The sequence below is a fragment of the Mus caroli genome, chromosome 8 (assembly GCF_900094665.2).
Source record: "Mus caroli chromosome 8, CAROLI_EIJ_v1.1, whole genome shotgun sequence".
Taxonomy (NCBI): domain Eukaryota; kingdom Metazoa; phylum Chordata; class Mammalia; order Rodentia; family Muridae; genus Mus; species Mus caroli.
Window position 1 is genome coordinate 86758153 of NC_034577.1, and position 14489 is coordinate 86772641.

The 14489-nt window shown below is 49.5% G+C and overlaps 1 protein-coding gene across 1 annotated transcript in view; it reads right to left on the minus strand.

Annotated features, from left to right (window-relative positions):
* The window catches only part of Cngb1 (cyclic nucleotide gated channel beta 1), a 64744-nt gene that overhangs the window by 28897 nt on the left and 21358 nt on the right, over positions 1 to 14489 (minus strand). The window contains exons 13-15 of the mRNA XM_021169699.2: positions 13193 to 13465; positions 6862 to 6949; positions 6438 to 6543 (exon numbers count right to left, since the gene is read on the minus strand). Of these exons, the coding sequence (XP_021025358.1) occupies positions 6438 to 6543; positions 6862 to 6949; positions 13193 to 13465 (467 nt within the window). The remainder of the gene's footprint in view (positions 1 to 6437; positions 6544 to 6861; positions 6950 to 13192; positions 13466 to 14489) is intronic.

The window sequence follows — 14489 nt, forward strand, 5'->3', positions numbered from 1 at the left end:
GATCTGGGGAGGCTGGAACTAAATGTTACCCAGACAGGTCCATCTGTTCCCCTCTGAAGGTAGGAGAAATGTCTCCCACACCTGTAGAGAAGGGTAGAAGCCAAAGCCTTGGATTCTTGAAGAGACTCCAATTCAGATGTATTTGCTGTCCTGGCCATGTGTCGCCTAGGGACCTGCTTTGGAGGGTATTTACATCTATAGCAGGAACACCCAGAGGTCACCTGCTGCCTATTTGGACCTCTGAAAAACCTGAGTCTTCTTCCTCAGAATCAGGTACTTCCTGGGAGGGCCGGGGCATGACACCTTCTAGGCTACAACACTAGAGTCAGCAGGCTACAGGCCTGCTCCCCAGCAAGGCTGGGAAGTACTCTGAAATAATTGTCCCTGGGATGTTTCTTTTCATGGTCACCACGAGAAATCTGGTGCACAGCTTACAGCTATACAATGGGAAGGAGAAGGGGCCTCAGACCTGGGCGTTTCTTTTACTAAGTCATCAACCCCCCCCCCCATACACACCAGGAGGACCACCAAGAATGGGAAAGGTTTAAAAAGAAAGCTGAGGCAGATCATTTGCTATACTGACAGAGGTCCTCCAGGCTGAGGGGAAGATGATGAGACCTTACCTGCTGCCCACTACTCCCCATGGAAGGAGAAGAGGAAAAACCCTAAAGGTTAACCCTCAGGGTTCCAGTACAGCTCCCAGCATGGTCTCAGCTCTAGGCCCAGGATAGCCAGTCTGCTACATCCTCAAGAAGTCTGACTCAAGGATCCAGGCAGGGGATGCCTCTTCCCCCACACACACACCACACCCCACCCCTGCCTGCTTTGTGCAGGACTCCACCCATCACGTCCATCCCCCAGCAGAAAGAAGAAACAATCAGGCAGTAGAGGGCAGCTCAGATGAGATAGTTTATATTATATTGATTTCTAGACTAATAATGCTAGAAACAGGAACATTAAAATGTTGTGTTTGCTGTGAAGCATTGCAATGTGCTTATAGGTCAGCACTCCCTCCCTCCCTTTTCTTTCTTCTTTTGAAGTTTTAAGAAAACTACATTTATTAGCTGGGTGGTGGTGGTAGTGGTGACGCACGCCTTTAATGCCAGCACTTGGGAGGCAGCAGCAGGTGGATCTCTGAGTTTGAGGCCAGCCTGGTCTGCAGAGCGAGTTCTAAGACAGACAGAACTACACAGAGAAACCTTGTCTTGGAAAAAATAGTTTATTTATTATGTGTGGAGTAGAAGTACACACTGGTGTGTGTGTGTGTGTGTGTGTGTGTGTGTGTGTATGAGAGAGAGAGAGAGAACTTGTGGGAGTTGGTTCCCTTCCTTCCATCATGTGGATTCTGGGGATCAATCTCAGGTCTCCAGGTTTGGTGTCAAGCACCTAGACCCCCTGACTCTTCTTGCTAGCCAGCCTGCTTTCCTTCCTTTCCTTCCTTTCCTTCCTTCCTTCCTTCCTTCCTTCCTTCCTTCCTTCCTTCCTTCCTTCCTTCCTGGGTCTCACTGTGTAGCTCAGGTTGGCCTTAAATTCCCAATCTTCTTGCCTCAGTCTCTACAGCGCTGGTTTAGGGGTGTGCCCTGGGACTCTCTCTGTCATCTAGGCTGGCCTAGAACTCAGAGATCTGCCTGCCTGCCTGTGCCTCCAGAATGCTGGGATTAAAGGCATGTGTCACCAGTGCCTAGCTTCTGGTATTTGTTTTTAAATGTCAAGTACTCACATCTATTCTTTTCCCCCATCACTCCCCTGAAATGGGTTTTGCTGTGTTGGCTTGAGCTGGCAGTGTGTTCTGGCCTCTTGCTCCTCTGGCCTCTCAGCTTCCTGAGAGTCTGTGACTGTAGGCTCTCACCAGGATACCAGGGTGTGTTTACCTCCCCAGCAGCTCTGCGGGGCAGTTGTTACTGTTTCTGGTTTACCAGTAAGGGAACTGCAGGGTAGGAAAATTCACAGACCTGCTTCAGAGTCAGCCCCAGCTCAGAAGTATTAAGGATTCACTGACAAACAGTTGGGAGTTTTGTAGTTTTTCCCTTTTTTTTTTTTTTTTTTTTTTTGAGGCATGGTCTTGCTATGTGACCCCACTCAAGAGCATCTTTGTTTCTTTGTTTCTTTTTTTTTTTTCTTTTTCCTTTTTTTTTTCAAGACAGGGTTTCTCTGTGTAGCCCTGGCTGTCCTGGAACTCACTTTGTAGACCAGGCTGGCCTCGAACTCAGAAATCTGCCTGCCTCTGCCTCCCAAGTGCTGGGATTAAAGACATGTGCCACCACCACCCGGTGAGAGCATCTTTCTTCAGCCTCCTGAGTGCTGGGATTACAGCTGGGCTCCACCACATCAGGACCCAGAACAACATTCTTGTTGAACCTCTTAGATTCCACCTAAAATCCCGTGTCCTGGCCTCGCTGTACCAGCCACAGCCTCGTGGTGCTTCTGGGAGTATTTCCCAGCTGGAGCCCCCAATTTCCCAGAGAGGACATACATGATTCCAGACGCACAGACCAGAAAAGGGGAGCCAGAGAATGAGACCATGACACCACTGTCACTCTCCCTCCATCTTGATTACAGAGGGGACTAGTTAAGTCAGTGCTTCTGTGGCCTTGGCAATGTGTCTGGGCTCTGAGCCTTCATCGGGTTCTGTATCTCACGAGTAATACGTGAGAACCACATGGAAACCATAGGTCCGTTTCCCCTCCGTTTCCCCCTGTGCTGTGGTTATTCCTTCCTACTGATGCTGTCTGTTTCTGTTTCTGGCCTTTATTTTAAGGCAGCTTTGATTTGTAGCCCAGGCATACACTTAACTCAAGACCCTTCTGCTTCAGCCTTCTCAGAGTGCTAGGAAGGTAGGCAGTTAGCTTTACCTGTCAACTGGACACAGCCCACACTTGTTTGAGAGAATTCTGTTGGGAGTTGCCTCCATCTGATTAGCCTGTGGGCATGTCTGAGAACACTCTCTCTCTCTCTCTCTCTCTCTCTCTCTCTCTCTCTCTCTCTCTCTCCCTCCCTCCCTCCCTCCCTCCCTCCCTTCTCTCTCTGTCTCTAAATGGGAAAGGAATATCTCCTTTTATTATTTATTTATTTATTTATTTATTTAATGAATGCCTGAGTACTACTGCTGCACGCACACCTGCTTGCCAGAAGGGGGCATCAGAACCCTTTATAGATGGTCATGAGCCATCATGTGGTTGCTAGGAATTGAACTCAGGACCTCTGGAAGAGCAACCAGTGCTTTTTAACCACTGAGTCATCGCATCACCCTCCCCAGAAGCATTCTCTTAATTGCTAATTGGAATGGAAGAGATCTAGCCGAGCAAGTCAATAAGAGCGAGCCAGTAAGCAAAGTTCCTCCACGGTTTCTGTTCCAGGTTCCTGCTTTGAGCTCCTGCCCTGGCTTCCTTCAGTGGTGGACTGTGACCCGGAAGTGTAAACTAAAATAAACCCTTTCCTCCACAAGTTGCTTTTGTTCGGCATGTTATCACTGCATCACTGGAGCAAACTGTTGGCACCTTCTGTCTATGGAAGCCATGCTGGTTTTCCATTTGACTGGCCATTAAAAGTTTTCCTATTTAAAAAATTAAAATAAGAAAGTCCACCATTACTTACTAGACAGTAAGTAATGACGGTCAAGGTCATGAGTCCTGTGGAGCGGTAGAGCTGACCCAGCTACTGGCAGACAGAGCTCAGGCATCACCCCTCACTGCAGGCATGAGCTCACCCCATGCAGTGCCATTGTGAGCCAAGAAGAGGAGACAAGGACAGCCACATACCTACCTCCCTACCCCCCAACTGCGTGTCCTTTTTATTTTTTATGATAACCCATCAACTCCAATCTGTGCTGCCCGTATAAACTCCTGGGTAGAGGGCTATCCATCCATGGGGCATGGTGGACCCTCCAGGAGCCACATCCTTACAGAAAACTGACTCTGCCCACCCATCAGAAGCTATCAACTGTCCATAACACTTCAGTTAGGGGTAGAAGTGACCCCTGTCCCTTGATCCAGTGTTCTCACCAAGTTTCATGGCCTAGAGAGCTGACTGATTTTTAACTAGAGTGGGAATGGCTGCCCGTGTAAGAGGATGACCTGTAGAGACTGCATGCAGTTGAAGAACTAAATTGCTGAGTGTGAAGGTGTAGGCATATGGAAAGAAAAAGACTAAACCCTACTAGATCACTACAGAGTAGGAGGGAGGTCTGTCGAGGCTCCCATGAGTACAAAGCATGTTCCCACAGTATGGCACAGAGGTGACAATATAGCCCAAGCCATGCAGAAACTCTACTAGGCCACATCCCAAGCATGCTGGGGGGGGCAAGATCACACTACCCAGGCGACGGATGGAGCTCCTGATCTCCTTGGTGAAGTTGGAGTTGGACAAGGCCGTCCTCCGGGAAACGAGGACAGGGATGCGGGTGGTTGCGGGACGATAGCTGGGCACATTGGGGAGGTGCTCGGCTGGGTTTGGGGGGCCAGGTCTGGGGCCCTCCTGGCCAGGTGGCTGGTCCTGAACCAGGCGATTCAGCTCCATGTTCAGGCCTGGTTTAGCCATGGTACTGGGTCCCGGAGGTGGCAGGCAGAGGCGTGATCCTGGGGACTATAATCAGGAGCTGGGTTGAGGGGGTTGTGGTGCAGGCAGGGCTCCTCCCCAGCAGGGACATAGACCAGCCTAGGACCTGCCTGTGCTGCAGCAGCCCTGCCCAGGTCTGAAGCACCCACTCCTGTCCCCAACACTCAACACTAAAAGCATCACCAAGTCACCTGGATAATTCACCCTGTAGCTTCAAAAACAATCTTGGAGTCCTGGGTCTGCTGACTAGCCACAGTACTATTCGCTGCATCAGATTCAGAGGACCCCAGACTCAGAACCTCAGAAGCCAGGATCCAGTGTGCTGAGATCAGTACAATCTTTCTGTTCAAAGAACCCCTGCTGCCAATTCATCATCCTTCCAACCAGAAACCCTGCATTAGAACCCTAGGGTCAATGGGCTGCTTACTAAAATCACTTGAGGTCGCTTATGTGGTCCTGAAGCCCAGCCTTGCTCCAGGTATCTAAGAAGTAAGGCTCAAGGCTATTGTGTCAAATGCTAACATGAAGACAAATCACCTGACAGCAGGCAGATTCTGGCTCCACGGGGCTTGGTAGGACCTGAATTCTGCATCTCTAACCAGTTTCCAGGAGAGACTGAAACCGTCAGCTTTTGAGTAGTGATGAACACTACTTTCCCAGACTACCGGGGACAGAGGACAGAGCCAGCACGGCTGCTTTTACCTTACGTCTCTGTAGATGTTCAGTGCCCAGCCTGGACACTATAGGTTCTTACAGACAAGTGTTGCTGTCAATAGAGAAAACTTTTGAATGACAGGTAGAGCTGCCATTTAGCCTGTGTGGGAGGTCCTAGCACCATTCTACTGATGGAGCTATGGGTCTCACAGAAAGGAGGAGCCAGAAGTCAAAGTAGTCTGTGCCTTCACATTTTGCCTATGCTGGAACACACCACATGCCTCAGTTCTGTTATTTGTAAAATAATCTATTGGCCTTACCAGGTAACTCAAGGACCAGCAGCTTGAAGAACAGAACACTGGGGGTGCATAAGTAATGTCACCCTGCTGGCAAGGATGTCATCTGTCCAGAGGTGATGGTTTAGCCTCCTCCTTAGCAACCAATCCCTAGAATTCCCAGCTGTGGTGGTTTGAATGAAAATAGTCTTCCATAGGTTCATAAGGAGTGGCATTACTAGAAGGTGTCACCTTGTTGGAGGAAGTGTGTCACTGGGGGTGGGTTTTGAGGTTTCAAATGTTCAAGCCAGGCCCAGTGTCTCTCTCTTCCTGCTGCCTGAAGATCCAGATGTAGAACTCCCAACTACCTCTACAGCACCATTTCTGACATTATTGCCAACATGAAGATAATTACTAAACCTATGAGCCTGTAGGTCAGCTGCAATTAAGTGTTTTCCTTTATAAGAGTTGCCATGATCATGGTATTTCTTCACAGCCATAGAACACTGACTAAGACACCAGGCCGGGGGTTGAGGTGCTAGAGAGGGCCACAACACAAAGCTGGGTATAACTGCAGCTCCCTGCCCAGAACATTATCAAAAAGATGGGGGTGTGGCCACAGAGATGGGCATGGTTGAGCCATTTACAGGCACTGCCCCCTCCACCTCAGGGTCTCTGCACAAGTTATACTGCATTTTCCTTAAGAGGAGGTGGCATGAGGGACCAGCAGGATGAGACTCTCCCAACACTCTGGGAGTTGTTTCCCCATTATCTTTGAAGGGCATCATCTCGTTGGAATAATGTGGCTCCAAGACACAGAGGAGTGTCTTCGCCCAGGACAGAATGGTGGAGGCCCAGGCAGGAAGGAGATGAAGGGTTTGGAAGAGGACTCCCCACCCCAAGCTGTCACCAGCCTTAAAGTCCCTAGAGCATCCTATACAACTTCACTCCTACCTGTTGAGTTTGTGGCCTCCCCTTCCTCCTTCTTCTCTTCTTCCTCCTTCTTTTCCTCCTCCTCCTCTTTCTCCTCTTCCTTCTCTTCTTTCTCTTCTGGCAACTCCTACAGAGACACATAAAGAGGACACTGAGTACCCCATTGCATTCTGCCCAACTCCTACCCCACCCAACCAAGGCATCTTCTGGGCCATCCAAAAAGGTGGCTTAGTAGAGGGCAGTGTCTAGAAACCCAGGATTATCTTACACACTGAGAGGACCCCCATGAGATAAAGCTACCCAAGCAGTCACCCCCAGTATGTCAGCCTCTTAGGGTTCTCCCCCCAATCCCTGGCCACCAAAATTTCAGCTTTCTCTGTCCTATGGACAGTTCACCTGCAAACCCTATTCCTACCCTTTCATCAAAGGGCTTGGCACTCTCTACCTGGATCGATGCTAGCTCTGACGGTGTCCTTTCTAGCTGGCACTCGTCCACATCAGCCTGCACCACCAAACAGCTATCCAGCAGGACACTGTGACAAAAGGGACAGAGGAAAGAGGCAGTGTTAGTAGAGGCTGGCATTTCCAAATGCTACAGAAGGCCAACTCTGACCAGGAACGGCAGACACGAAGAAGTCACAGGTTATGTCATATCCACACTGACAGTCTACTGTCTAAGACAAGGAATGGCAATGAAGCTCACACTTATACAGGGAAAGAGGGCTCCCCCAGGAAGTGGCTTAGACACTGGGCCTTGAGGGTGACTTCAGACATGAGGAGAGGAGCAGCCCAGAAAGAGGACACCATAGGTGATGCAAGCCCATTCAGAATATACACCCTAGGTGTCCTCAAGTCTGAAGGAAACCTTGGTGGCTGCATGTAAGGAAAGGGATTATAAGGAAAGCAAGGGCTGGGGTATAGCTCAGTGTAGAACACTTACCCACTGTGTGAAATGTCTTGGTTTCCATCCCTAGAATGGAGGTGAGGTGGGGGGCAGGGAGGTGAAGTGGCCTGACCGAAACCACTAACCTTAACCCAAGGCCCTTGCTGTTTCTTCCTCATGAGTTTAGCACCAACAACAGTACAATTCTAAGGGCTTCTGACGCCACTGGCCCAGATGGCAAGTATACATGAGTGACAGGGTCAGGGGTGGGGGAGGTCCTGGAAGGGGCAGGGAGGAGACTGTGACAAACAGGAGAACCCTCATCCCTGTGAATGGGGCCCTATTCTGTTCAGAATGAGGAACAAGAGAGTTCAGATCTCCTCGTTTTCCAGAGAAGTCCGAAGCAGGTTTTTCAGGTAGACTGTCCTGATATTTGAATGCTGTGTTAGCGTGAGTTTGTCCAGAAGCACTGGGCAATCCCAGCACCCAGGAGGTTGAGGCAGGAGGATTAGAAGTTCAAGACCAGCCCAGGTTATATAGCAAGTTTGAGGCTGAGCTACATAAGGACCTATCTCAAACACTCCACCCCACCTCACCCCATCACTCCCTGAGAGCAAGCCTAAACACACCCACACACACACATACACACACACACACACACNCACACACACACACACACACACACACACACACACACACACACACACACACACACACACACAGATTCAGCCTCTAGGAGGAATTGAGCCCTTAGATGTCTGGGTGGGACCTCTATGTTAAAATGATAACTCAGAACTAGGTAATGTGAGTGCATATGTGAGTATATGCGCGAGTGTGTGTGTGTGTGTGTGTGTGTGGTGTGTTTGAACAGGGTCCAGGTTGTCCAGCTTAACCTAGAATGTATTCGAAGACTGATCCAGAATTTGTGATCCTCCTGCCTCACTTCTCTGTCGTTGGGATCCCAGGCACGAGATTCTAATGTGTCTTTTGTAGTTAGAACTAGGTAGGCCTTGGTTCCTAGCAGCCCCACCTGACCCTCAGAGCCCTGTCCCTAGAGATTCACAGATGTCCCAAGGTGCCATATGTGCCCAGAGGGCCATGTCTCAGCTCTCCCCAGGTGGGTGAGCAGGGGCTGGGACAAGATGTAGTGGCGTCTGTGTGAAGCCTGCTGCCAGGGTCTGTGACTGAGCCTGTGATCATGTGGCCATGGCCACTTCCATGACTTGTGTGTCAGGCTCCGTGCAAAGCTCTTTACAACATTATGACCCTCCCCCCCCCCCCCCGCTTCTTTATCCAAACAGCCCCTGCCAGGGTTGTGGTGCGATGGTCCCAGCGCTTCAGCTTAGAAAACATAGGCTCAGAGAGGCCCACAGGCAGCCTGTGGTCACACAGCCTGCTCAAGGAGAGTCCAAGTGTATGTGCTAGCTCTGCTGCCCTTCAGCCACAAGCAGTGTCTGACCGCCTCACACCAGATGTTGACAATGCCCTGGTACGTCAGCCTTCATGGATCTTTTCACCCCTAAAAATATGTTCAAATTACTTTACAATGGCACTTTATGAAGAAAATGTTCATTTATACCTTGCAATGTTTTCTTACGTCTAAAAGTTCTTTTGGCCTGCTTTTAGGAGAAATGAACAGTTTCTTAGGTTGGCAAGCTTGCCTACCATGCATGAAGCCCTAGGTTCAGGCAAAGTAATATTCTAATATTCTCTTGGACCCCTAACGTACTCTGGTGCTACGCCTCCTGCCACAAGCACAAGTTGGCCTCATGCAGCCAGACCTGCTGCGCTGCTTAGGGCCTGAGTGGATTCTTCTAAAAGCAGCTCCAATCTGCAGCACTGACCAGAGGCCTCCCACTGTCAGGTCTCTGGCCTTGGGCAAGGAACCTGGAACTCTGGGGCTTCCTGTTTATTTCTATGTCAAAAAACCAAACCAAACCAACCAAACAAACACCTCAAACCAAACAAAAAACAAAAACAACTCCCCCAAAATAACAGGGCCTTGCGTGGGGTGCTGGATGTCAGAGGGCCAAACCCTGAAATAGAAAAGCCATAAGAATGCCAGCTTTTATCTCTGGATTATCTCTGGATTCTTCTGGTTCCTTGGTGAGATGCTGGCTTTGTCTGCATTTCACTTTGGAGGAGCCAGACCCAGCCTTGCACTTCCTGGCAGGGCAGCCGAAATCACAGCTCAGAACCTCAATGTGCCTGTCTGTGAAGTGGGCTCAGAACCTGACATTCCTGTTGTCTTAACAGTGTCTAGCGGCTCTTGTTATCACTGCCCACAGCAGTCTTACAGCTACTCCCTGCAGTGGCCTCCGAGGCAGGTTAGGATACCGCAGACAGGCTTTGATAAACAACTTCAGCTAGCAAATCCATTTCCGGTGGCTCTGTTCCATTACCAAGGGCTGCTGAGGGGGGGTCTGTGTATCAAGGCCATGCTGCTGCTACTTAACCCAGGATTTGCCTTGGCTCCCTCTTGCTTAGCAGTAGCTTCCTCAACTTCTAGAAAGTTCCCAAGTCCCAGGGATCTCTGAGCAGATCAGAGAAGGGCTGAGGTAGGCTTCCAGCAGGCCCCTGACTTCTAGGCGAAGGATTAAGATGGCTGGCTTCTACATTTAACAGTCTTCTCCTCCCCCACCCACCACAGGCCATGTCTCCCCAAGTTCAGGTCTGCCAGCTGGTCACCTTCAGCATGGTCCTCCTCTGAAATTCCAGCTCAGGAGGAAGAGAAGACAAGAGTTCAGGGTCAGGAGCGGTCACTTACTTGGGTCTTTCGGGCTCTGCTGGTAGGAAGGGCCATGTTGCAGTAGGTTAGCTTGGGGCTGTGAAAGTGAAGCCAAGCCTGGGACGGGAGCATATGAGTGGAGCCGGGAGAAGCCCTGGGTCAGCCAGGACAGCAGCTTATAAGATGCTGTGATTGGCTCAGCTCGGAGCTGGTGTCCTTCCTGGTTTTAGCCACACCAAGGGGCTGTGCGGAGAACTGCAGGAACGCTCCAGGGAGGTCAGGTGGGGACCATGGGCCAAGGTTGCTAGGAAAAGCAGAGCTACTGCCTGCAGAGACAGGGTTGCTAGGCGACCATCTGCGTTACCAGGGCCTTCGCGTCATCAGTAACCTGTGTCTCTGCAAAGCTGGCCAAGGGCATCCTTCCCCAGACAGTAACAGCCCAGCCCATGTCTATCCCCAGCTTCACATCTTTTCTGTGTTGTGCCTGGGACCACTGACTGCCATCGGAGTGTTGTTCTTCCTTGTGCCTGGGGGCCCAAAGGCTCTCTGAATTTAAAGGGCCGAGTGACCACCTGTATCAATGAATGTGTGCCTGAGGTGTGTGGGCTGTGTGTGCCAACGTGCACGTGGGTACCTTTATGCACACTTGGGAGACTGTGTGATAATGCATGTGTGTAAATGTGTGAGTGAGTATGCAGCCAGTGTGTGCCATACACATATGCATGCATGCCCATGTCATTATGTCTTGGGGACACATGTATAGCCATGGGAACATTTGTGTGGGCCCTATACAGCCACTGGCCTTCAGAGGTGTCTGTGTTCAAGAACAGGGCACATGCCAGAATTTCCAAGGAAGACCCAGAGGGCAGAAGACTTTCACAATACTAGGTATGGGATGGAAAGTTTATTTTAAAAAGATGTTTATATGTGGATATATGTGGTATATGGGCACATATATAGTCATGTTTGTATGTGTGTTCACACTGGGTTGTGGTATGTGGAGGCCTGCAGTCTCCCTCTATCACTTTCCACTGTACTCATTGAGATTCTCTTGGTTGAACCCAGGTCTAATCCAATTGACTAGCCTAGTTGGCCAGCTTGCTCTGGGAATCTCATTTCCATCTTTCAAGGGTTAAATCACGGCAGACCACCATGTCAGCTGGCATCTATGTGTATCCTGGGCACCTGAGCTCTCTCCCCAGCCCCTAGAAAGACAGGTCCTGAGAGGAGATGAGGTGGTAAGCAATGGAGAACTCAGAGGTAGGCCAAGAGAAATTGTGGATGTCTGTTATGGTTTGGAAAGCAACATGTAAAGTGAGCAAGACTGCCCTGAGAACTGTCGTTACCCCCAGGATTCTACCCCAGCTCTTATGCTGGTTTCATGGTTAACTCTTTCTTGACTAGGGATGATGTAGTCCATAGTGGGAAGAGAACATTAGTCACCAGTGTGTCCTTACTCCAGACTCATTACAGCACCCATCTCTGTGACCCCTCTGCAAGGGCTGTTGTCGGCCCCCAACAGCTGTGGAGGTGGCCACTGGAGAGGGAAGCCACTTGCCAAGTAGCCGGTCTGACAGGCACGGTACCATTTCTGGAGTAGAGTTATGCGTTGAAGGTTTATGGTGTTGCCCAGCTTCAAGCTCTGGCCAGAGAGATAACCCAGGGATTATAGGACTGGGTGCAGTGTTGTGGCAGTGGGTGACATGGCAAATACAGGGAATGAGGCAAGGTGTTAACGCAGGGGACAGATATGTTTCCTCTGTCCACAGCAGCTTCTCCCCACTCTCCCTGCCCACACCTCTCTCCAGCACCCCTGCCAGTGATACCACTTTCCTGCTCACAAATCTGAACTGTTCCCAGTGGCTTTTGGGAAACCAGGTCTAAGGCTGTCACAACCTGCTTCAGAGACCCCATGGTCCTTCCCTGGTGGAGTCCTTCAGACCCTCCTCATTGCCCATCTCTGGTCATGACCTTGGCTTGTGCTCTCTCCTCGTTCATCCCCTGCTTCCTCCCAGTCCACAGCTCCCTGCTCTGTCAAATCTTACCCCAGGTCTCCAGCTCCTAACTAGGTCAGGGATCTAGTTCCAATTTTTAAATCTATTAAAAATGTACTGTGTGGACTTTGATGCGTCCGCTATATGGATGTGGAAATCAAGTAGTACTGGACAACAGAGCAGAATCCAGAGCAGCTATAGAGGCCACACAGGGCCGTGTGTGTGTGTGTGTGTGTGTGTGTGTGTGTGTGTGTGTGTGGCACGCACGTGCACACATGCATATGTGTATGTACATCTGTATATGTGAATGCATACATAGGGGAGACAACCTTGACTTTGCTGTCAAGAGAGAAGTACTCTGAACTCAGTACATGTGTTCACTCATTGTCATGGTTTGAATATGCTTGGCCCAGGGAGTGGCACTCTTTGGAGGTATGGCCTTGTTGGAGTAAGTGTGTCACTGTGGGTGTGGGCTTTTTTTTTTTTTTTTTTTTTTTGGTTTTTCGAGACAGGGTTTCTCTGTGTAGCCCTGGCTGTCCTGGAACTCACTTTGTAGACCAGGCTGACCTCGAACTCAGAAATCCGCCTGNCTCTGCCTCCCGAGTGCTGGGATTAAAGGCGTGCGCCACCACGCCTGGCTGGGTGTGGGCTTTAAGACCCTACTCCTGGCTGCCTGGAAGACAGTCTTCCACTAGCAGCCTTCAGATGAAGATGTAGAACTCTCAGCTCCTCCTGCACCATGCCTGCCTGGATGCTGCCATGCTCTCACCTTGATGATAATAGACTGAACCTCTGAACCTATAAGTCAGCCCCAATTAAATGTTGTCCTTATAAGAGTTGCCTTGGTCATGGTGTCTGTTCACAGCAGTAAAACCCTAACTAATAAAAATGTGTATCTATATGTCATTAATTTTATATTTATTTAATGCCTATTGTATATTAGGCATTGTTCTTAACTCATTGAGTAGTGAAAACAGGTTCTCAAACTTCATAGGAGTATACCTGTGTGAGTTGAGGTGTATATATGGGGCAATGGGTTTCTTTTGAACACAGTGGGGACCCCAGCTTTCCCAGTCCTCTGATCAATACTTGACAGTGCTTAGCACAGAACAAAGGCAGAAAGCATCCCACCCCAGGACCCTAGCCCCACTGCCCAGGACAAGTGACTCACATAGGCTCTTCTTCCTCCTCCTCTTCTTCTTCCTCCTCTTCCTTCTCCTCCTCTTCCTTCTCCTCCTCTTCCTCTTCCCTTTCTTCCTCCTTCTCCTCATCCTTCTCTTCCTCTTTCTTCTTCTCCTCCTCCTTCTCTTCCTCTTTCTTCTCCTCCTCCTTCTCTTTCTCCTCCTCCTCCTCTTCCTCCCCCTTCTTCTTCTCTTCCTCCTTCTCTTCCTCATCCTCTTCCTGCTCCTCATCTTCTCTTTCTTCTTGAATCTGTGTCAGCTCCCTGAGTCAGGACCAGAGAAAAGAGGTGAGCCCCCATGGCTACTCCAGTCCTCTTCACCCCATCTCTGACATCTGTCCTGGGACTTCCCAGCAAAGCTCCACCTGAGAACTCCATTCCAGTAACCACAGGCTCTCTCTAGCCACAGCCTTCCTACATTGTCCTGGTGGTGACTCAAGCACAGCGCTGAGCTTCAGTGAGCCTCAGTTTCCCCTTATGTGTTTCTTAGTAATGCAGATCAGGAGCATGACTCACTCATCATAATAATCCCTTTCTTTCTGGTATGCTTCCTTGACAGGAAGTCCATCCTTTTGTTCTTCCCCACCATGCCTCAACATGGGCCCAAAAGCCATGGGGCTACTGCCCATCAACCGAACTTCCAAAGTTACAAACTAAAACAAACCTTTTATATATATATATAAAACTTGGTGACCTTGAGTATCTAACTACAGCAGGAAACTAACACACAAAATAAATATCACCAGTGGAGTGTCCAAACATGGTCCAAGAATGGAGTCATGTGAGGGGAATCCTGAGCACTTGGGAGAAAAGTTCAAGAAAACAAGACAAGAGACTTGTGAGCTCAGTTTCTTCAAAAACACGGAATTGTTCTTGGAATGTACTTTTGTGCCCCTCCCAGGGGTAGTGGATAGGAAGGAATGAGTTCACTGTGGACTATCCATTACAATTGACTATTGTTGTTTGTTTATATGCCTGTATGGGAAAGAAAAAAGCACGTTTTGCCACATGCTGCTTGTCCTTGTGATTGTCCACTTTATTCAGGTGAATAAATTGTCTGATGCTCTGAATAAAGTTGGCCAGTTCGTTTAGTCCACCTCAATGCTAGCTAAGCAAAAGCCTGGAGAGCAAGCCAGCAAACAGCATTCCTCCATGGTTTTGGCTTCAAGTTCCTGCCTGACTTCCTCAATGATGAACTATGAGCTGGAGGTATAAGCAGAAATAAACCCTTTCCTCCCTGTTTTAGTCAGGGTTTCTATTCCTGCACAAACATCATGACCAAGAATCA